This window comes from Dendrobates tinctorius, unplaced genomic scaffold (assembly GCF_039654945.1).
Source record: "Dendrobates tinctorius isolate UK_male_01 unplaced genomic scaffold, ASM3965494v1 ptg000020l, whole genome shotgun sequence".
Classification (NCBI taxonomy): Eukaryota; Metazoa; Chordata; class Amphibia; order Anura; family Dendrobatidae; genus Dendrobates; species Dendrobates tinctorius.
In genome coordinates this window covers 9,296,098-9,318,699 of record NW_027361688.1, presented here as the reverse complement: position 1 = coordinate 9,318,699, position 22,602 = coordinate 9,296,098, and the positions used below count along the sequence as shown (strand labels likewise).

The window sequence follows — 22,602 nt, the reverse complement described above, 5'->3', positions numbered from 1 at the left end:
GGAAGAGTGACGTCACCGCCCTCATGCAAATGAGCTTGATTGAAGAGTAGCTGAGCGTGGGAACCGCGCAGGCGCAGTAGACGTTGGAATCATTTCTCTTCATTTTCTGCACCAGCTTGTGACCCGGGACGCTGCAACAGATAAAACAAAGTTTCAGTAAGTGCGTGATAGGCGGTGTGCGTGGCTTGTGTCGCGATATATCGCGCGTTAGCCTCTGGGGATAGTACCTGGGCACGCTTTTGGCTGTTTGCATCGTGTTTCTCCTGTCGTCTCTTGGAATGGTCGCACATAGCATTGTCGCACTGGGCAGAAGTCGCCTATAAGTGTCCGTGTGGGGGAGAGGAGGGATGGAGGTGCACGCTGCAGTGTCGGTGCCATGTGTCAGCGCTGCACGCTGCTTCCTCCATTGTTCACCTCATGGAGGTGCAGATGGCGCAGACTGTGGTGATGCACAAGCTGGGGGGCTGCGGTGACACTTAGGGAAGCATGCAATGCAACACATGTCAGTCAGTGCAAGAAGTGCATGCACCTAAAAGTATGTACACCCCCTTATAGTGAGGATGCACTGCTTAGTATCGGGGGGGAGGGGTGTACTTGTAGTTTTGCAGGGATTTAGCCCTGTGGGTGGCCAGACTGCTGCACAGGCAAAACAAAGGCATGCACAGAGCCCACCATGTCATCCCCTGCCATGTGACTGCAGCACCCCCCCCCCCCCCCCCATGTCATCCCCTGCCATGTCACTGCAGCCCCTGCCATCCATGTAACTGCAGCCCCTCCGCCATGTCATCCCCTGCCATGTAAGGTAACTGCAGCCCCTCCGCCATGTCATCCCCTGCCATGTAACTGCAGCCCCTCCACCATGTCATCCCCTGCCATGTCACTGCAGCCCCTGCCATCCATGTAACTGCAGCCCCTCCACCATGTCATCCCCTGCCATGTAAGGTAACTGCAGCCCCTCCGCCATGTCATCCCCTGCCATGTAACTGCAGCCCCTGCACCATGTCATCCCCTGCCATGTAACTGCAGCCCCTCCACCATGTCATCCCCTGCCATGTAACTGCAGCCCCTCCACCATGTCATCCCCTGCCATGTAACTGCAGCCCCTCCACCATGTCATCCCCTGCCATGTAACTGCAGCCCCTCCACCATGTCATCCCCTGCCATGTCACTGCAGCCCCTGCCATCCATGTAACTGCAGCCCCTCCACCATGTCATCCCCTGCCATGTAAGGTAACTGCAGCCCCTCCGCCATGTCATCCCCTGCCATGTAACTGCAGCCCCTGCACCATGTCATCCCCTGCCATGTAACTGCAGCCCCTCCACCATGTCATCCCCTGCCATGTAACTGCAGCCCCTCCACCATGTCATCCCCTGCCATGTAACTGCAGCCCCTCCACCATGTCATCCCCTGCCATGTGACTGCAGCGCCCCCCCCCATGTCATTCCCTGCCATGTAACTGCAGCTCCCCCCACCATGTCATCCCCGGCCATGTAACTGCAGCTCCCCCTGCCATGTAACTGCACCCCCCCCACCATGTCATCCCCTGCCATGTAAGGGAACTGCAGCCCCCCCCACCATGTCATGCCCTGCCATGTATGCAGGCCCCCCCCATGTCATGCCCTGCCATGTAACTGCAGCCCCTCCACCATGTCATCCCCTGCCATGTAAGGGAACTGCAGCCCCCCCCCCACCATGTCATCCCCTGCCATGTAAGGGAACTGCAGCCCCCCCCACCATGTCATCCCCTGCCATGTAAGGGAACTGCAGCCCCCTCCCCCACCATGTCATCCCCTGCCATGTAAGGGAACTGCAGCCCCCCCCCCCCCACCATGTCATCCCCTGCCATGTAAGGGAACTGCAGCCCCCCCCCCCATCATGTCATCCCCTGCCATGTAAGGGAACTGCAGCCCCCCCCCCCCCCCACCATGTCATCCCCTGCCATGTAAGGGAACTGCAGCCCCCCCCCCCCCCACCATGTCATCCCCTGCCATGTAAGGGAACTGCAGCCCCCCCCCCCCACCATGTCATCCCCTGCCATGTAAGGGAACTGCAGCCCCCCCCCCCACCATGTCATCCCCTGCCATGTAAGGGAACTGCAGCCCCCCCCCCCCACCATGTCATCCCCTGCCATGTAAGGGAACTGCAGCCCCCCCCCCCACCATGTCATCCCCTGCCATGTAAGGGAACTGTAGCCCCCCTACCATGTCATCCCCTACCATGTTATGTCATCCCCTGCCATGTAACTACAGCCCCCCCACCATGTCATCCCCTGCCATGTAAGGGAACTGCAGCCCCCCCACCATGTCATCCCCTGCCATGTAACTGCAGCCCCTCCGCCATGTCATCCCCTGCCATGTAACTGCAGCCCCTCCGCCATGCCATCCCCTGCCATGTAACTGCAGTGCCACCCCCAGAGAGGTGTCCATGTTTTCTGTCAATAAAGCAGCATACGACCTGTAACTGGATGCAATGGAATCCAAGTCTGCATCCTTGGGCAACTCCATCAAAATCAAATTTAAAGGGACGCGTATAGATAATTGATTACGTCGTCTCCTCCCCCATGCAAAACGGTTATGGTGCACATTGGTAGGAACTCTTGTACTTGACTACAGGTCTGTCTGTACTGTAGACAAATGACAGACATAATCTGTACCAAAGTTTGTCTTTGTGTTTTGTTTTGATTTTGTTCTTTTTGCGACCTTGTTACTGCTAAGAGAGCAGGTTTTGTCTGTAGAAAAAAACGCTGTGTGTGAACATAGCCTTAGGCTAAGTTCACACGTAGCGGAAATTACCGCGAGAGTTCCGGAATTCCATTCCGCGGGAAAATCGCGATTTTTCCCGCAGAAAAACTAGCATTTTGCAAGTGTAATTAGCTTGCAAAATGCTAGCGTTTTCCAAGCGATCTGTAGCATCGCTTGGATAACTGATTGACAGGTTGGTCACACTCGTCAAACATAGTGTTTGACAAGTGTGACCAACTTTTTACTACTGAGGCCGCCTATGCAGCATCAGTAGTAAAGATAAAATGTAAGAATAACACCGTTTTTTTTTTTATTATTATTATTATTTTAAATTCTATTTTTTACAGGGATATGTTACCCACAGCCCGGAGGACAGTCTCCTCTCCTCCGGATCGTGGGTACCATCCGCAAATGTTCTGCTTACTTTTCGCATGGTGCATGCGGGAAGCCACATGCGGGAAGTAAGCGGAACAATGCATTCCTATGGGTGCGGGAGCGCCGCGATTCCGCAAAATTAATGAGCATGCTGCGTTTTTTACCGCGAAGCGATTCCGCCGCGGTAAAAATCGCAGCATTAGCACAGCATTGCGGAATCCCATAGGAATGCATGGGATGCTTATTTTTCGCGGTTAAAACCGCCGCGGAAACGTGAAAATAACGCCACGTGTGAACTCAGCCTCAAGCTACAGAATATTTACATAGAGGTGGGTATCTTTTTTTTTTTTTTTTTTGTGGGGGGTGGTGTTTCTGCTTTTAAGACCACTTGAAAGACATCTTATTCAGTTCAATCCAATTTGCTGACCGCTTTTTTTTTTTTTTTTTTTCTGGTTTTCGAAAACAGTTGGTGGAGGAGCTGCATGTCGTTTCCTTTTAAAGGGAATCTGTCACCTCATTTTTGGCCTATGAGATGCAGCCACTGCCATCAGGGGCTTATCTACAGCATTCTGTATTGCTGTAGATAAGCCTCCGATGTACCCTGAAAGAGAAGAAAAACGAGTTAGATTATACTCACCCAGGGGTCCGGTCCGGCGCCTCCCATCTTCATACGATGCCGTCTTCCTCCTTACTTCTGCTGCGACACCTGCGCAGGTGTACTATATCTGTCCTGTTGAGGGCAGAGTAAAGTACTGCAGTGCGCAGGCGCCGGGAAAGGTCAGAGAGGTCCGGCGCCTGCGCACTGCAGTACTTTACTCTGCTCTCAACAGGACAGATATAGTATGCCTGCGCACCAGCCGTGGCAGAAGTAAGGAGGACGTCATCGCTAGAAGATGGGAGGCGCCGAGCCGCGACACCCACCGGACCGCACCCCACCCGGCAAGTATAATCTAACTCGTGTTTCTTATCTTTCAGGTTACCTTGGGGGCTTATCTACAGTATTACAAAATGCTGTAGATAAGCCGCTGATGGCTGTGGACGCATCTTGTATGCCAAAAATGAGGTGCCAGATTCTCTTTAAGGGGCTGTCCATTTAACACAAGTTATCTGCAGGATGTATTGTAACTAGTGATGAGCGAATGTGATCGACAAGGTGTTATCCGAGCATGCTCGGGTGCTAACGGAGTGTCTTCTGCATGTTTGAATAATATGTTCAAGTCCCTGCATCTGCATGTCTCTTGGCTGTTCGACAGTGGCGGCGACTCAAATGTTGTGTTGGAGCATGCCGAAGACAGCACCTGAGCATGCTCAGATAATCTGGCCACGTTCTCTCATCAACAGTAATAATGTGACTTATTAGTTGGAAGAGGGTGGGAGTCTCAACGCTGTCAATCTGGAAACTTTTTTAGCCCCGTTACAAGATGGCACGGTAGGTTGGATGCCTGTGAGGCTGCCGAAAAAGTGCACCACTTAGCAGCCCCATAGTGGTTGGGGCGACGGTTGGGTATGTGCACTGCCTCTCAATTTTAAGGTCACGTTCACATGTTCAGTATTTGGTCAGTATTTTACATCAGTATTTTGTAAGCCAAAATAGGAGTGGAACAATCATAGTGCACGTTTTTCTTACTCTCTTCCTATTTCTGCATTTTTCATCTCCTGGTTTTGACTAAAGGTACTGTCACACTTAGCGATGCACCAGCGATCCCGACAATGATATGGATCGCTGGTGCATCGCTAAGTGGTCGCTAGTGCGCTGCCACACAGGCAGATCTCACCAGTGACATAGCAGGGGTCGCTACTTACCTGTCAGACGAGGCGATCCTGACGTCCTCCCACCCGCGTCCACGCGTCGCTCGTCGGCGCCGCAGGAAGCTGACGACGAGAAACGGTCCAGGACGTTCTCGCGCGATCAGCGATAATCAGCGTGGGAGCGGTCGGAGGTAAGTATCAGACATAGCGATATCGCTAGCAATATCGCAGCTACGTCACCAAAACCAGTGACGTTACAGCGATATTGCTAGCGATATCGCTTAGTGTGACAGGCCCTATATAATTTTATTGGCTATAGGGAGAAACAAAAATGCCCCAATTGAACCCCTGGCTTTGCTTTGCGGTCTGCTTCTTATAGTGGCACACAATTAGGCTAGGTCGGCATGAAGATCGGTGTCACCTTACATCTATCTGATGTTCATGGGGCCGCATTGTGATGGCAACACGGCCAATGCAAAATCAATCCAAACCTGTTGGATTTTTTGCTGCAGGTTGATCGATCATGTTTGGCCTGATTTGTAAAGGTCCTCTGTGGCCTCCTGTGTGGTGACGGATGCATTGCTCAGATTCCTGTAGTAAACGCTCTGCCGTTGCTACTTGTGTAAGACGACATCTTGTTGGCTGATCTTTGTTCCTTGTAGTGACTTCTTTTTTTCTAGGGTCGGATTGATGGTGGCCACATGTGAAGCTGTCAGGTCATGGCATCTGTGGTTATGTTGGTCACGTCGTATGTGTCAGTGTTCTTAGCGATGACCCAAACCGCACACAAATCACTTATCCTGCTCAGCTGATTCACAGCCTATTCTCAGCGTCATGAGGCTGACAAAAAGGCACCGCATTTAAGTGGTGGCCGTAGTCTTATTGACCTCGAAACGTAAGAGATGACTAGTTCACAGCTCCTAACCACATGTAAACTTTACTCAGATCATTAAAGAAGAAAAAAAGTTTCTAGTCCGGTAGTGTGTTTTTTTTTTTTTGTTTTTTTTTTTTAAGTTGGATGGCAAACTTAAAAAAAAAAAAAAAAAAACCTTAATGGACTAACTTAGTGGAAAAGCCACCAGTATTTATGGTCTAGGATAAAAGAAAGGGTCGTCCTCAACCAAAGATTATACTTTATTCATCAACATCAGATCAGTGGAGACCTGCAGGTTCTGCTGCCTAATGTACAGTGCCGGGACACCACAGCACCTGCATGATCTTATGGCTGTTCTTGAGTATAGCGGCTATTATTGAAACAAATGGAGGCTTATCTGCAGAACACAACATGTGTCAGACCCTCAACGATCTGATATTGATTATTCAAAATAATCTATCTTGGTTCTAGACAACCTCCATAATTATTTGAGTCCCTCTTGGTCCCATGTAGAAGAAAGACCAGACACTCTGTTCCAGAGATAAGGGAATTCTTAAGTGCAAATTTTAGTGTTTACCTAGGGGGTGTTCCATACAAGGTAATATTTTGCAGAGCAGCCTAAAGACACGCCCCAGAGGATCCTATGAGCAACACTCCCTTGTACAGACCAAAAAAAAAAAAATCATCCCTGAATTTAAAGGAAAAAAAAAAAGTGTATCACTGGAACTATTGGGTAAAGCAGCAACAAAAAAAAAAAAAAATCACTTTTTTTTTGACCTGGTGACAGGTCATTTTTAAATGTAATCCGTCAGAAAGATCAACCCTCCTAAGCAGTCTATATGGGTATGCAGGCCATGAGAAGCTGAATAAAATGGTATCTTGATATATGTAATTGGGTGTCTTAATCCAGAGAAATCCAGATTTTCATTAACATGTAAATTAAGCTCTTAAGATCTATGACCGAGACATGGGTATCCTTAATAGTCTGCCTCCAGAACTTATTTTAATTGAAAAGGGAGTGTTGGCAATTCCAGAAGTGACTGACAGTCTGCTCTCCTGATCTACATGTCTCACACAGGAAATGCTCCCTGGAGGCAGATTCACAGAGAGATCTATGTCCAGCCCATGGATCTTAACAGCTAAGGCCTGTTTCACACTTCAGTTTTCTTTATCGCCTTATTGGGGGACACAGAATACCATGGGTGTATGCTGCTGCTAGGAGGCTGACACTATGCAAAACAAGAAAATTAGCTCCTCCCCGGCAGTATACACCCACCGACAGGCACCAAGCACCTCAGTTTGTGCTTAGTGTCTGTAGGAGGCGGACCGGGATCTCCCCAGATCCACATTTAGTCTTTTTCTCTTCAGGTTTTTTAGTTGTGTTTATTAATGTTTTCCCTTTATTTTCCAGATACAGCATCAGGAAACGGGATGTGAGTTCATCCTGCTTTTCCAATAAATCCTGCTGAGCGACCAATGTGGTATTGCCCACATCGCAACTCTCAGGCCCGCAGGCAGGACCTTCCCCTATCACCCTCAGGTGCTATGGGCCATGGATGGGTGCCCGGTCCTAGCCGATTCCCCTCCTCATCCCTCTCCCAGGACAGGGCTGAGAGGAAGACGGCAGTCGCCAGCGGTGACGTTTCCCCTGACACTGGGATTGGAGCAGTCTTCTGCACCATACAGATTTGGTGCGGGTACTGAGGATCGTCTCTCCCAGCGGCCTGCGCTCTATCGTGGGCCCCTGCGGTCATCCTCTTCAGGGACATCAGGTAAGCTTATCTGAATGTTCCCTTCAGCTCCGCTCTCATACATCTACCAAGGACCCATTCAACCCTGTCTGCAGCTATCCAGCCAGCACAGCGCCGTTCCTAACACGCGTCCTGCAACCCTCTCACACGCTGTCAGTGTCGGTACCTCTCTCCTCCTGTTTGAATTTCCCGCTCTTGTGACCCAGCGCTCTGGCAGGTGCGCGCTCGTTCTGTCACGGGGGGGGGGGGGGGGTCCTGCGGGGGGCTTCCTCTCCAGTCCATCTTTCAATCTGCGAGGGTATACTCTTTCTTGGCCCCGGGCGCGCCGTCGCTAGTGAAAGCACAGGGAGTGCTTTCACTTTCATTTTCAAAAGCGGTCCTCCCTCTCCCTGCGCGCGCTTTCTTCGTGCGCTTCTCCAGCCTATCTCAGGGCTGCTCTCACTGCAGCCCTGTCAGCATGACATTAACCGCGCCCCCCTCCTCGGGTCTCAGCCAATCGCGCGGTGCAGCGGCTAAGCCCTGCCCACCGCCAGCATCACTTTCCTTTCTTTGCTGAGCATCTTCCTCCCTCTTCTCCGGATCTTTTCTTGGGGGACACAACGCTGTTCTGTCTGCTTCTGAACCTCGGTAGGCTCGACGCTGACTCTCCCTGGCGCTTGACTTAGCTTCTCCCCTGCAGTTGCTTTCAGGTAGTATTTCTACCACAGAGACTTATGCCCAACCCTGCAAGGGCCCTCAGTTCTAGACCCACCGCTATTCACTACGCCTGCGCGCGCAGTAGAAAGAAGTGGGCATCAGGTCAGTCGTCTCCCCTCTGCCCGTCCTGCAGCCCTTTCTCCATGTCTGCCCCTCAGGAGCACTCCGAACCCCGGGTGGAGACCACCCCACCCCCTGAGAGGGCCGTGGCGATGTCTCAGTCGGTTTCTGATCTGACAAGTGTCTCAATCGCTGGTCCAGGTCTTAGAGCGGTTACCTCAGTTATCTGCAGCCACCTGTGCACCGACCGCCTCTCACGGTGAGTCGCCAGCACCTGACCGCGACCCTCAGACGGACAAGCTGGGTAGGGGCTCTAGGAGGCGGGTCCTGTCTGGCTCTTCTTCCAGTTCGCAGGGTCCCTCCGCTTCTCTCAGGCTACGCTCTTCGTCTCCATCCTCAACAGACGATCCTGGGTCAGACGATTCCCAATCTGGATCTGACTCAGAGGCGGACAACATAGCTAGAACTCGGGATATGGTAGATAGTCTCATATCGGCTATATACCATACACTCAAGATAAAGGAGGATAAGGCACTCCCGCAGAAATGCTCTGTTTCCTTTAAGAAAGCGAGGCCTCCATCTCGAACCTTTCCTAATAACAAAGGGTTCGACACTTCCTTAGCCAATCACTGGCAACATCCTGAGAAACGTTTTTCAGGCTGCAAGTACTTAGATGTACTACATCCCTTCGATGCGGATCTAGTCACGAAATGGACCAAAGCTCCCGAGGTAGATCCACCAGTTTCTCGTATTTCCTCTAAGACGGTTCTTTCCCTTCCGGACGGAGCTTCTCTTAAAGACCCAACAGACAGGCAAATAGAGTCGTTGGCTAAGTCAATTTTTGAGGCATCCGGCGCCTCCCTCTGTCCTATCTTCGCCTCCGCTTGGGTGGCGAAGGTCATTTCGGCTTGGGCAAAAACTCTGCACAGGGGCATTTCAGCGGCAGCTCCTCAGGACGAGCTGGCAGATTTAGCAGACCAAGTTAATCATGCGGGCAAATACCTTTTGGCCGCCTCCTTGGACGCGGCTGGGTGCGTAGCTAGAGCTAACAGCAACATAGTGGCCATACGCTGCATTCTTTGGTTGAAGTCTTGGAATGCGGACACCACCTCAAAGAAGTCGCTCACCAACCTGGCATTTCACGGCACTAGGCTCTTTGGCGCCAAGCTGGATCAGATAATCGCGGATGCCACTGGTGGAAAGAGCACTTCCCCAGTCCCACCCTAGGAGGTTCTTTAACAGGAAGGCTTCTCAGCCATTTAGGTCCTTTCTCCCCTTCTCTCCCGCAGAAGGTTCATCCCAGCAGGACCAGAATCCTGCTTCCAGAGACCGGAGAAAGCCTTCTTATAAGCCGGCTCCCCGCTGGAGATCCAGAGGTCAGCCCCCCAGGTCCTCAGGTTCCCGATCCGGCAGATTTTCATCTAAGTGACGGGTCACCCCCACCTGGAAATCTTTCCAGGGTGGGAGGCAGACTTTCCTCTTTCAAGGACGCATGGCTATCCGTTGTCGACGACGCTTGGGTCAGGGAAATCATCACATCTGGATACAAAATCGAGTTTTCTTCCCCCCCAAACAGTCGCTTCTTTCTGTCTTGATCCCCAAGACAGCGGTCACAGATTCCAGGGTTCCTTCAGGCCGTCTCCTCCCTCCTTTCTGCTGGGGTCATCGTTCCCATTCCTACAAACGAACGGTTTTCAGAGTTCTACTCGAATCTCTTCGTAGTCCCGAAAAAGGACGGCTCTCTTTGTCCAATTTTGGACCTCAAGTTGCTCAATCGCCACGTGAAGATCCGTCACTTCAAGATGGAGTCTCTGTGTTCGGTAATAGCCTCGATGGAACCCGGAGAGTTTCTCTGCTCTGTGGACATACAGGATGCCTACCTCCACATCTCCATTTCTCTGCGGCATCAGAGATACCTCCGCTTTGCGATTCAGGACAATCACTATCAGTTCACGGCCCTCCCCTTCAGACTAGCCTCTGCTCCCCGTGTCTTTACGAAGGTGATGGCAACAGTCATGGCCATCCTTCGATCCAGAGGGATTCTTATCATTCCTTACCTGGACGATCTCCTGATCAAGGGCTCGTCCCGCCAAGACTGTCTTCACAGTCTTCAGATAACCTTGGATGCCCTCAGCCGCCTCGGATGGATAGTCAACAAGGAGAAGTCCATCCTGCGCCCTACCCAGCGTCTGACCTTTTTGGGCATGGAGTTCGACACAAATCTAGCCCGGGTGTTTCTACTGAGGGACAAGTTTTCAACCCTTTGCAAGGGGATCCAGTCCCTTCAACGCTCGAGGATCATGTCCCTTCGGTTCTGCATGAGGGTCCTGGGGAAGATGATAGCTTCCATAGAAGCAGTGCCCTTCGCACTATTCCACTCTCGCCCTCTCCAACTGTTCCTCCTGTCAGTCTGGGACAAGTCCTCGTTTTCTCTGGACCTCCCCATTCTTCTTCCGCTCAGTCAGACAGTCGCTGACTTGGTGGACATTGCCGGCGTCAGTTCTCCGCGGAAGGTCTTCCGCCTCGGTGGCAGGTCATCACCACCGATGCCAGTCTTCTAGGATGGGGGGCGGTTTACCATCAGAAAACGGCCCAAGGGCGCTGGAACGCCCAGGAGACTCTTCTGCCCATCAACCTTCTGGAGATCAGGGCAATCTTCCTTGCTCTCCTTCGTTGGCAGCATCTCCTCGTAGGCAAACCAGTCCGCATTCAGTCAGACAACGCGACGGCTGTGGCGTACATAAACCACCAGGGCGGTACTCACAGCAGGCAGGTAATGTCAGAGGTGGCAAGGATACTGCGCTGGGCAGTGTGTCACGTTCCGGCGATCTCCGCTGTTCACATTCCAGGGGTGGAAAATTGGGCAGCCGACTTCTTGAGTCGCCAAGGTCTAGCGTCAGGCGAATGGTCCCTTCATCCCACAGTCTTCAGTCAGATATGCCAGCGTTGGGGCACCCCGGACGTCGAACTCATGGCATCTCGGATCAACAGCAAAGTTCCTCACTTTGCAGCCAGGTCCAGGGATCCTCTAGCCGTCGGCTGCGACGCCCTAGTAATTCCGTGGTCCCAGTTCCAACTGCCTTACCAGTTTCCTCCCCTTGCCCTCATCCCAAGAGTGGTCAAAAAGATAGTCAGAGGGCATCCCAGTCATCCTAGTGGCTCCAGACTGGCCGAGACGCCCTTGGTACGCGGAGTTGGTGTACATGCTCGCGGACGTCCCCTGGAGGCTTCCAGATCTTCTCACAAGGCCCCTTTTACCACCAGAATTCTCAGTCTCTGAGTTTAACGGCATGGCCGTTGAGGCCGCAATTCTGAGGGAATCGGGGTTTTCCAGCCGGGTCATTCAGACCATGATCAAGGCTCGGAAGCCAGCTTCCTCCCGCATTTACCATAGGTACTGGAAGACTTTTTTCCGTTGGTGCGATAACGATGTTTTTCCACTGTTATTCTCCATTCCATCCATTCTTGGTTTCCTCCAATCTGGTTTGGATGCGGGCCTCTCCCTCAATACTCTCAAAGGCCAGGTGTCTGCCCTAGCAATCCTCTTCCTGAAAGATCTAGCTTCCTTACCGCAGGTCAAGACTTTTCTCCAAGGAGTTGCCCATGTGGCTCCTCCTCATCATTCTCCGATAGATCCATGGGATCTCAATCTTGTTCTTGGCGCTCTCCAGAAGGTGCCGTTCGAACCAATCCAGAACATCCCTCTGTCTTTTTTCTTTCATGGAAGGTAGCTTTTCTAATCGCCATTACATCCATCAGGAGAGTTTCTGAGCTGGTGGCCTTATCCTGTCGTTCTCCGTACCTTATCCTCCACCAAGATAAGGTTGTTCTCAGGCCAGTTCCTTCCTTCCTTCCTTCCAAAAGTGGTATCTCACTTTCACATTAACGAAGATATCGTCCTTCCATCGTTTTGTCCTGCGCCTACTCATCCTCTGGAAAAGTCGCTCCACAAACTGGATGTAGTGAGAGCCTTGCGTGTTTACCTTGCCAGGACCGCTTCTTTTCGCCAATCTGATTCCCTGCTGGTCATTTGAGGGTCGCCGGAAAGGTCTTCCGGCCTCCAAATCCACGATTGCGCGCTGGATTCGGTCTACCATCCTGGAAGCCTACCGACTTCAGGAGAAACGGCCCCCTCCGGGAGTGAAAGCCCACTCCACCTGGGCTGTAGGGGCTTCTTGGGCTGTGCGACACCAAGCTTCGGCCTTACAACTTTGCAGGGCCGCGACCTGGTCGTCTTTGCACACCTCTGCGAGGTTCTACAGGGTTCATACCCAGGCCTCGTCTGATGCAGCTCCTGGAAGGAAGGTTCTGCAGGCGGCGGTCGCGCACCGGCCGACCTAAGCCCTTCCTTCTGTCGTTCCTTTTATTGCTGTTCCCACCCTCGGGACTGCTTTGGAACGTCCCATGGTATTGTGTCCCCCAATAAGGCGATAAAGAGGGATTTTGGGTTCTTACTGTAAAATCTTTCTTGGAGCCTTCATTGGGGGACACGGCACCCTCCCTGTTTAAGTTGTACCGTGTTGGGTCTTCGAGTCCCTTGTTGGGTTGGTACATATGTTCATGGTTTTTTGTTGCTTCTCCTACTGCTTTTTCACCAACTGAGATGCTTGGTGCCTGTCGGTGGGTGTATACTGCCGGGGAGGAGCTAATTTTCTTGATTTGCATAGTGTCAGCCTCCTAGCAGCAGCATACACCTATGGTATTCTGTGTCCCCCAATGAAGGCTCCAAGAAAGAGATTTTACGGTAAGAACCCAAAATCCCTCTTTTTCTGTCAAAATCCGCCAAAACAGCGGAAAACGGATCCGCAGGCGGACTGACAGAAACGGGGGTCGGCGGATGTACGGATCCGCCAATGGTAAAAATTTAAAGGAACCGCGCCTGGGGGGGGGGAATTACCGCGATGCTCGGCTGGAGACCGGGCGAGAAGTGGAGGACATGGCGGCTGGAGACCGGGCGAGAAGTGGAGGACATGGCGGCTGGAGACCGTGCGAGAAGTGGAGGACATGGTGGCTGGAGATCGGGCGAGAAGTGGAGGAGGCAGGTAAGGAGAGAGAGAGATTTTCTTCCAGCAGCCAGACAAGATTGAGGGTTAAAAAGGGAAAATGCAGATCCGCAGAGAAAAATAAGTTACAGACTCCGTTTGGTGATCTCAGCGGACGCCAAAATTTTGGCGGATCCGCACAAATATGGACGCAACGGACCATCATCAGTCAAAATCCGCTGACAATGCAAGTCAATAGGTAAAAAAACGGATCCGCAAAGAAAAATGGCGGATCTGTTTTTTTAGCAAAACGGCGGATTTTGACTGATGGTGACAAACAGAAGGGTGAAACAGGCCTTACATATTAAGAAAAATCTGGAATAAGACAATAAATCGCAGATATCAGGGTCTCATTTTATTAAACTTTAATATGACCTATATGCAGGTAGAGAACACTAAGGAGGGTTGATCTTACTGACAGATTCCCTTTAAGCAATTTGGGGCCCTTGTCCAAACCTGTGATACAAGCTTGCTTGTAGCCGTGGATCTTTCTTTATAAATCGTGGTTCCATAGATGGTGCTGGAGGTTCTTGCACACATTTCTCATCTCTGATTTCTTCAATTAATGCCATTAACTCGAAATCGAAGAAGCCCTCAAGGCTCAGAAGATCATCCAGTCTTACTTATCCTCTGATCCAGGGCTTTGATCTCCTCCTATGATGCCATGTGGAGCTTTTGTGGCTTATGAGATGATATATGGTATATGTATTGAGGAACCTGAAGACCACACAATATAACTCCTATATCTGTTGGTCTGGAAAGTGCTGTAACCTCCAAGTATATATCTTATTATAGGCTCCTTATATCTACCATTATCGGCTATATTGGTTTTCATCAAGTTGTGTCCCGCCGTTCTTTCTGGCAGTTCCTCATATTAAGGCCATGTGCACACATTGAGGTTTTTTTAGCTTAATATTTGTAAGTCAAAACTAGGAGTGGGCAAAATATACAGAAGTGGTGACGTTTTTCTATTATACTTTTTGCTTTTGACTTTTTTTTCTTTTTCCTTTACAATTACTCAACATGTGCTCGTAGTAAGGGAACATAACCCACTTCCCTCTGGGCACTGCCATGTGTTTAGTAGATTCTTCAATTTGGTTGAAATTAACCCTTTTCTTACTCTTTTTTACCTTGCCCCAGGAGAAGAAAAAACATGATTGGATTTTACAAACCAAAGACCTACAGAAGCTCCAGGGGCTGCTGCATCTGCAAAGTCAAATCCTCCAGCAGTCGATTTACGGACAGCAAGCGCTATGAGGGCGATTTCCTGGATTGTTTTGGGTAAGAACATCGTCTTGCTGGTTTGTATGTTTGGTTTTGTGGTGCTTGACTAAATATGCCTTCGTCAGCCAGTGTGTAGTTTAACAAGAGCTGGTTAGTTCAAGGTTTATTCCTATCTTCATAAATGGATATTGTCAGATAGTTCTTGTAATTACAGTATATTGGTTATCCATATCAAAATGTTCAGTTGTTGAACAGACAATGGTCCACCCGTGGATTTCGGCCGGATTATTTTAGATAGGGGGATGGTGGATCAAAACACATTGGAAGTTCTCTCGTGTGACGCTATAAAATCTAAATTTGCTATAACTTAGAGTTCTTTGGCGGTTTCTCAACGGAATGTGAGAGGTTTTGTAAGAAAGGTACGTCTAATAAAGGGTAAATATCAGATATTTACAGGGTTTGGGGTTCTCCTCATACAGAACTGGCTGAGCCATTAGCTCCCAGATGAGTTTTGCTGGCGTTGTTGCTTATCACCAATTTCTTGGTTCCACATTTTCTTGTCTTTCCCTGGGCTGGCCGGATATTGGGAAAAGTTGAAAACCTTAATACAAAACGTTCTTTTTGGAAGTTGAGCTGGACCTGGCTATATATACCTACTAAATGTTTCATCAGAAGTTATTGGATAGCATAGCCGGCATCCGCAGGATGTAACACATGACAGTCTTATTGCATGCAAGATTGGACAGATTTGAGACCGTCTGGGCTCCCTGGGACTATTTTAGGGCCCAAAGCAAGAGTTGGGATCATGTTGGGTTTTGAACAGGTTTCTTCTTCCCTATGTGTGTATTTAGTCTTATTTAGTGATGTGGTTTTATAAGAATTGTAATGTGTATGGGGATGGAGTCACCTTGTTTTGGCGTCAATTATAACTTCTGTTGGACTTTCTTTTTTTCTGTTCTATAGCACAATGTTTTGATGCCACTAGGGGGAAACATTTCCTAATAGTTCATTTTCATTTTACTACATTCTTTCTTATCCTCTAATTTGTAAGCCAAATTGTGATTGTTTTGTCTTATTTCTGATCATAAAACGAAAATTGGTTATAAAAATATAATTGGGTTTCCTGTATATTGCTTTAACCTAACAGGTGTTTTGTTTTTCTTTTTCCCTTTTGTCCCGCCCACCCATCGGCCTTATAGACTTCGAGAAATGCGTACCGGTGATATCTGCAATGCTTGTGTCCTTTTGGTAAAGAGATGGAAGAAACTTCCCTCTGGCTCCAAGAAAAACTGGAATCATGTATGTGTCTTCTTTATCCTTTTTCCTTCCAGCATTACAGGAAGCTAAATACGTATGTGGATACATTTCACCTTTCCCGCCATGTCTGTTTTTAGTAAATACTAGTATTCCCCGTAAAATAACAATTCTGTTACTTCTGTGTTTCTTTGATGTTCCTTTCAAATTTATGAATATATTGACAATTTTGGGTTTATGGCCATAGTCTGAAACTTTCTAACTAGTGCTGACACGCGCCATTTTGACAAGACGTATGGTGACGCCCATTTGTAATTTATTCATACATTTCCAGTAGGAATGACAGGAACATGTACCATAAATATTTAGTGCTGTTTCTAAGGTATGACCCTTTTATTGGAATAGTGGTTGTGCGTCTTACTTTTGAGAGGGGTTTACATAGAAGTTGACGGTAGCCTAGTATGAATTGTCCATGTGACCATTCTTGCTTTTTTTTTTTTTTTTTTCTTTTATGCAGGTTGTAGATGCTCGTGGTGGGCCCAACCTAAAAGCTCTGCGGATCAGGCCTAAAAGGCTCCGAATGCTGGCTGCACAGAGGTTGAAGAACAGAAAAGTCTTAAAGATGAAGAAAAGCCTTTGTAAGATCTTGAATTTGTAAAATGACTTTCTATCATGTTGGAATCTATATTTTTAATCGCCTGCAAGTTTTTTTGGGGGGGTTTTTTGGAGGGGGATGTTGCACCATAATTTTTCATTTTGTATTTACTAAATTTTGCAGTCTGACGGGGTTTTTTTTTTTTTTTTCCAGATTCTGGGGCGCACAGCACTGCTTCCAGTACGTCACCCACACACTCCTCCTCCTCCTCTTGTAGCAACCACTCCGACACAGAAACTGACACTGAATTCCACACCGCTTCCAGCAGGAACTCCACGTTCTCCTTCCTGGATCCAACATACTGGAAAAGGTAACGCGCCTGTATTCTTACACTACCGTTTGCCTGACGATGATAATCTTCGAGATCGTATAAACATGGCTGTTTTCCTCCAAGAACAGCGCCACACCTGTTAACTGGTTGTATGTGGTATTGCATCATCACCCTGCTCATGTCAGTGGAGCTGAGCTGCAATCTGTAACACAACCTTTGCAATGGGGTGGGTTTTTTTGTTTTGTTTTTTTTTTGCTGGTGTTAAACTTGGTCCCCCCTGAAGTCCACTTTTGTGACTTGCCAGATCTAAGAAGTAAAAAAAAAATATATAATATTCACTGCATATTTGATTTTTCTTTTATTACTTTTTGCATATTATTTAGTAGAATTTTACTTAAAGGGAACCTGTCACCCCCCCCCCCCCCCCCAGCTGGTTTTAAGTAATAGAGGCAAGTTGTGCAGCACTAATGCTTCATTCTGTCAAGGTGGCTCTGTTACTTAGCTTCCGTTCCACTGCAGAAATAATCGTTTATAAAATTGTTCAAAAATACCTGAAGTTTGACGGGGGGCAGGTCTTTCCCCCTCTGACAGACGCCTCGCATCCATCAGTCATTTCGTATTTGGCACCGCCTCCTCAGTGTTCTTTTGAAATGCTGGCGCCTGCGCTGTACTATAGTTTTGTGGGCATGCGCAGTCAGAGGCGTATCTAGGCTTTCTGGCACCCGGGGCAAGAGTTTGGTTCAGCACCCCCCCCCCCCCCAAGTACATATGCGACTTTCACACTTTGCCATGTACCCACGAGCTGCTCTCCCTAATGCTCTCTTATGTTCAGTAATAAACTGAGAGAAGCTCGTTGTCACAGGACCATAACTATGAAAATCGCATATGAGTGAAGTGTCCATGTGATGAGTACTGGAACCTGCAGAGCTGAAACCTGACATTGCAGCTTCTGAATTCTCACAACGAATGCACTGCACACTTTTAGGATTCTCCCTTGCCGATATACAGTCATGTCAGCACAAGTATGTGATTTGTATACTTCTGGCCACACTCCGACTAGACGTGCCCGGCCTCGCTCCGTTCACTTTCATTGAGTGAGGCCACACATGTCTAGTCAGCATGTGACCGTATGTATGTAGATTACCGGCACGAGAGAATCCTGACAGCCTTCAGTGAGCACTGTGAGAATTCAGACGTCTGCAGTCACAAGGAATGACTGCAGACTCAGCACAAACCTGGACAACCCCTTTAATGTTCCTAACAAATAAAACCATGAGAATTAGTCAGTAGCACAAATAACATTTACTTCCAAGTACCTTATAGATGACGTCTCTGGAGTCGTTCTCCTTTTCTTCTTGATCAGACCCCATGATGAGTTTTCTCATCACCAGCCGTCTCTGCAGACTTCCATCTTCTCCGGTCTTCTGCAGCAAATCTCCACACGATGCCCTTAAAGATAGAAGTGTCATTATAATGCTCCTAAATAAAAATATCTGCAACATACTGTCGCCTCACACTATTCCCCTCCTTCCTCATACTGTCTCCTCTATCATCCCTCATTTTCACCATACTGTCTCCTCATATATTTACCCCCTCACTCTCTATACTGTCTGCTCACACATACCCCTGTCTCCCCATACTGTCTCCACTTACATTAACCTGTCCGCTCCCCATACTGTCTGCACCCCCACCAATCCCCCATACTGTTTCCTCATACATACTCTTCATTTTGTGTCCTCAAATCTCCCCACACATTAAATCCCCATCCCCAATCCCCCACACACATTAAATCCCCCATCCCCACTCCAAATCCCCCCACACATTAACCCAATCCCCACTCATTAAACCCCATCACCACTCCAAATCCCCCCCACTCATTAACCCCCACACACATTAACCCCCATCCCCACTCATTAACGCCCCCCCCATCTCCACTTATTAACTCCCCCTCATCTCCCATCTTCGGTGGTTCTTCAGCTCCACAGTGGAGCACACTTGCCACCAGGGTTCTCTCTGGGCGCCGGGGAGTGACGTCAGCAGTGTGATCACATGACCTGATCACGCTGCTGATGTTGCTCTGACCCAGCGGTCAGAGCTTCAAGTGTACTGGCGTCTGTATAGACGCCAGTACAATTGTTCCCTGGGAGCCGGCACGCGCTCCTTCTCTGCGCCGGCTGTCAGCTTGACAGCTGACACAGAGAACCGCCGACTCCCAGGCCGGGGGGGGGGCGGCAGAACGCAGCCGCCAGGGAGGACACTGCGGACCGCTGCATTAGGCGGCCCGACTGCGCCCCCCTGCTGGCTGCGCCCGGGGCAAATGCCCCAGCTGCCCCCCCCATAGATACGCCACTGTGCGCAGTTAGCGCTGCCCGACGTGCCCGTGCTCTCAGATCACATCCTGGCCTTCATATCATGCGGCCACAGATCCCGCCCCGCAGTCGCCTATGATTTTTTCACACTGCGGGGCTGGGAATCTTGGGCATGAGAGCCACAGATAACTACTGTGCATGCCCAAGATTCCCAGCCCCGCAGTGTGAAAAAATCATAAGCGACTGCAGGGCGGGATCTGTGGCCGCGCGATATGAAGGCCAGGATGTGATCTGAGAGCACGGGCACGTCTGGCAGAGCTAACTGCGCATGCCCACAAAACTATAGTACAGTGCAGGCGCCAGCATTTCAAAAGAACACTGAGGAGGCGGCGCCAAATACGAAATGACTGATGGATGCCAGGCGTCTGTCAGAGGGGGAAAGACCTGCCCCCCTGTCAAATTTCAGGTATTTTTGAACAATTTTATAAACTATTTCTGCCACCTTTAAGTATTTGTCCCCCAACCCTAACCCCACTTTCCATTTCAGGCAGAAAGTTTGCTGTGGGATAATCTACAAAGGCCGTTATGGTGAAATACTCATCGACGCCCAACAGTACAAACCGTGCTGCGGTAATAAGAAAACAGAGGAAAACGAGAAAAGATGAGCAGGTTGCCATGATGTGTAACACTACCTATTCAGGGGCAGGGTCTAAACTGTTAATGCACCACTTTATTTTGTTATATTGTACTTTTTTATGCAGTTTTTTGTTTGTGTAGATAAAAAAAAAAACATATTTAAGATGTTTATAATGTATGTTTGAGGCCATTCCCCTGTTATGTTGTTTTTATATAATGGTTTGCCAGTTGCTGCAGATTAAAGTACTGAAGGGACGTTACCTTCCAAATCTGTACAATCCCCAATTCATGCTTGAATTGGTGTCTATGTATAGAGAGCGGGAGTATGTCTATATGTATATTTTTCACTTTTTATTTTTTGTTTTCCGAATAGACAGGATTGGGTTATTTTATTCTACTTCATATGTACCACTTTTTTTTTTTTTTTTTTTTTTTTTTTTTAATATGGGCTGTGATGCAAACCTCTCCCCCACCCCAAACTGGATGAGGTGTATAGAAACCATCAACTCTTCTATAGCTTGTATTGGGATGGGATCTCACTGGAGTTTGCAGAGTGACTTCGGGTGAGGACCCCCGTAACGTTCTTATACACAGGACTACTCAGGACGACATTGGACGTGCCTTTTTCTTGTTGCCTTAAACTGGCTATGCATTCCTAATTTTATTTTTATTTATTTTTTTTATTCCTACTATGGATGACTTGTTTGTACAACCAAAGTCTGGATTGTGTTTTTCTTTAAAAAAAAAAAAAAAATCCACAATCTAACTCTTAATTTTGAGGTTTAAAATGAAGAAAAATTCTGTATAAACAGATTTTTTTTTTTTTTTTTTTCCAACTTCAGTATTTTTATATATTCCCCCATCGACAGATTATGAGAAGGCAAGGACTGTGGTATACCTCTAGCAATCATTACTATATGCAATATTTTTGGTCTATAAGGCCATTTTCACAGGCAGCGGACAAAAATCTGTTTATTACATGTGACTATATTCTGTTTCTTTAATGGGACATGTAAATGTATTTTCTGCAGCAAATCTACCACTTGTGGAACCTTATAGTATTGTGGTGTTTTTGTTTTTTTTCACAGCAGGAGACCAAGTGTTTTACCACACAGTTGTGTTTGTTTTGAATTGATGGCCGTAATGCCTTCGTGTGAACTGATCTTCGATCGCCATAGGGTTTTATGATCTAGGTTAGTTCATTTGAGCCGTGGAGCTGGATTTGGATTTTTCTAGTCCTTTATTACAGTTATCTGAATAAAACAATAAATGACCAGTGTATGTATGAAGATCTGATATATGATTTTTTTTTTTTTTTTTTTTTTTTCCATTTTTAAACCCCCCCCTGATGTTCAGCGGGAGCAATAATATGTTGACCTGCTTCAGGTCATTAAGCTACATGGTAAAAATGTTATCCTTTACTGACAGACTTGTATACTTTAGTCACTTGTAGGCTGTGACTGCAGCCAGTTTTGTACAGGCCCTTCTATTAAAAAAAAAAAAACAACAACAAAATGATGAAAAAAGAAAAAAAAAAAACATGGCTGCCTTTGCTATGTAAAGTGACTTTGATGTGCAGGAGTCAATTACCAGAACATTAATGTTTTTCTCCTTAGGGAGAGATGACTCTGGCATCGGCTTGTCTTCCCTGAGAACTAAAAAGATTGGGCATGTTGCATTTCAACATGCCCAATCGTGATCTCTTCTAACATGTCATCATGGGAGAGGTCGGTACATTTTGGGGTGCTCACGGTTTTTAATGTGGTTTTGATACCAGAACCTGAACTTCCACGAATTTGCTCATCCTTAGCCAGCGGGTCTCCTGACACAAGTGTGACCGCTTCATAAAAGGTTATGAAGCCATCGCACTCCAGTCAGGAGACCCGCCGGCCACTGTGTGGGTTTTGGTCCAATCTCGGTCGTCTCAATGCACCCCAATGTTTATGGCCGCCCTCAGACTCCTTGAGACAGACGGAGTCTACCTTAACCCTTTTATCACTCTGATACCTCTAGCAAACTGTATAGTTTGTGGGCAGCTATTGTGAATGTCAAACTGGAAAAAATCTCTTATTTCGATGTGATGCTTTTGTGTATTTATAATTGATACCTGTAGCATTTTTGTGGTTTTATACTCAGTTTTTTTATATATTGTTTGTAATAAAAACTTTGGTTATTAATTTTGGTGTCATTTGTGGATAGGGGAAAACATGTTTTTTATTTTAATTTTTTTATTTTTACCCAACTGCCCATGGGTTGACGGGTATTGCAACTAAGCTCTGTTTTACGAAAATAAAATAAAAAATCATCCCTACTGGACTCTTTAGGGTGAGTTCAGACTGGTATATTTCAGGGTCTGTATATGGTCTGGAATGCCCAGACTGACTGGGTCTCCTGACTCTAAATTGCAGCCGCGATCTGAACCCAGATTGTGGGGGAAAAAGCCCTGGCCTTATTCCACCTCCGCTCCTCTGTTGTCCGGGTGAGTCTTCAGTTCTGCAGTGGAGTCCAGTGTTTGCCACCTCTTGTTCACCACCTCTTGTTCACCTAGAGTGAAGTGAACCAAAAAGTGAATGAGGCCTAAATCGCTCTCTTTAACAAGTCTTGACTCCTGATTAAAGATTGACCTAAATTTGTGTTTCCTCAGAAAGTAAGAGATGGCTCTATTATGGTTTTGCAGTGTAAGACCAATGTTCTGGTTAGCTGATAGAAGTGCCTTTGCTTTAGATATACGGTGAGTAGGGGTGAGTAATGTTTGTAGTTGTGGAGGCCACTTGCTGACACTGGGGAGTCATGGGTCAGGCAATGCTTCCTGGAGAAAAAAGATATATATGGAAATTCACTCTCCATCAGGAAAAATAATGCAGTCTCTAGTGTCATCTACTTCCTGCAACATGAGAGAGACCCTTTTCCATGGGAAGAGAGCTAATTTCCATACCTTTTTCACAGGGAGCATTGCCTGGTCTA

At 48.0% G+C, this 22,602-nt stretch overlaps 1 protein-coding gene across 1 annotated transcript; it reads left to right on the top strand.

Moving 5' to 3' along the window:
- SINHCAF (SIN3-HDAC complex associated factor) lies at positions 1-21,815 on the top strand. The gene is made up of 6 exons (XM_073567627.1): positions 1-156; positions 14,430-14,570; positions 15,713-15,812; positions 16,285-16,405; positions 16,576-16,732; positions 19,550-21,815. Exons 2-6 carry the CDS (start codon positions 14,443-14,445, stop codon positions 19,665-19,667), a joined length of 624 nt encoding a protein of 207 aa, XP_073423728.1. The 5' UTR covers positions 1-156; positions 14,430-14,442; the 3' UTR covers positions 19,668-21,815.
- The last annotated feature ends 787 nt before the right edge of the window (positions 21,816-22,602 follow it).

Bases quoted from the DNA above. Each gene is read 5' to 3' on its own strand.
- SINHCAF (XM_073567627.1), top strand. From the start codon at position 14,443: ATGATTGGATTTTACAAACCAAAGACCTACAGAAGCTCCAGGGGCTGC. The intron at 15,813-16,284 runs GTATGTGTCTTC...TCTTTTATGCAG, and splicing joins CCAAGAAAAACTGGAATCAT to GTTGTAGATGCTCGTGGTGG. The intron at 16,406-16,575 runs GTAAGATCTTGA...TTTTTTTTCCAG, and splicing joins AAAGATGAAGAAAAGCCTTT to ATTCTGGGGCGCACAGCACT.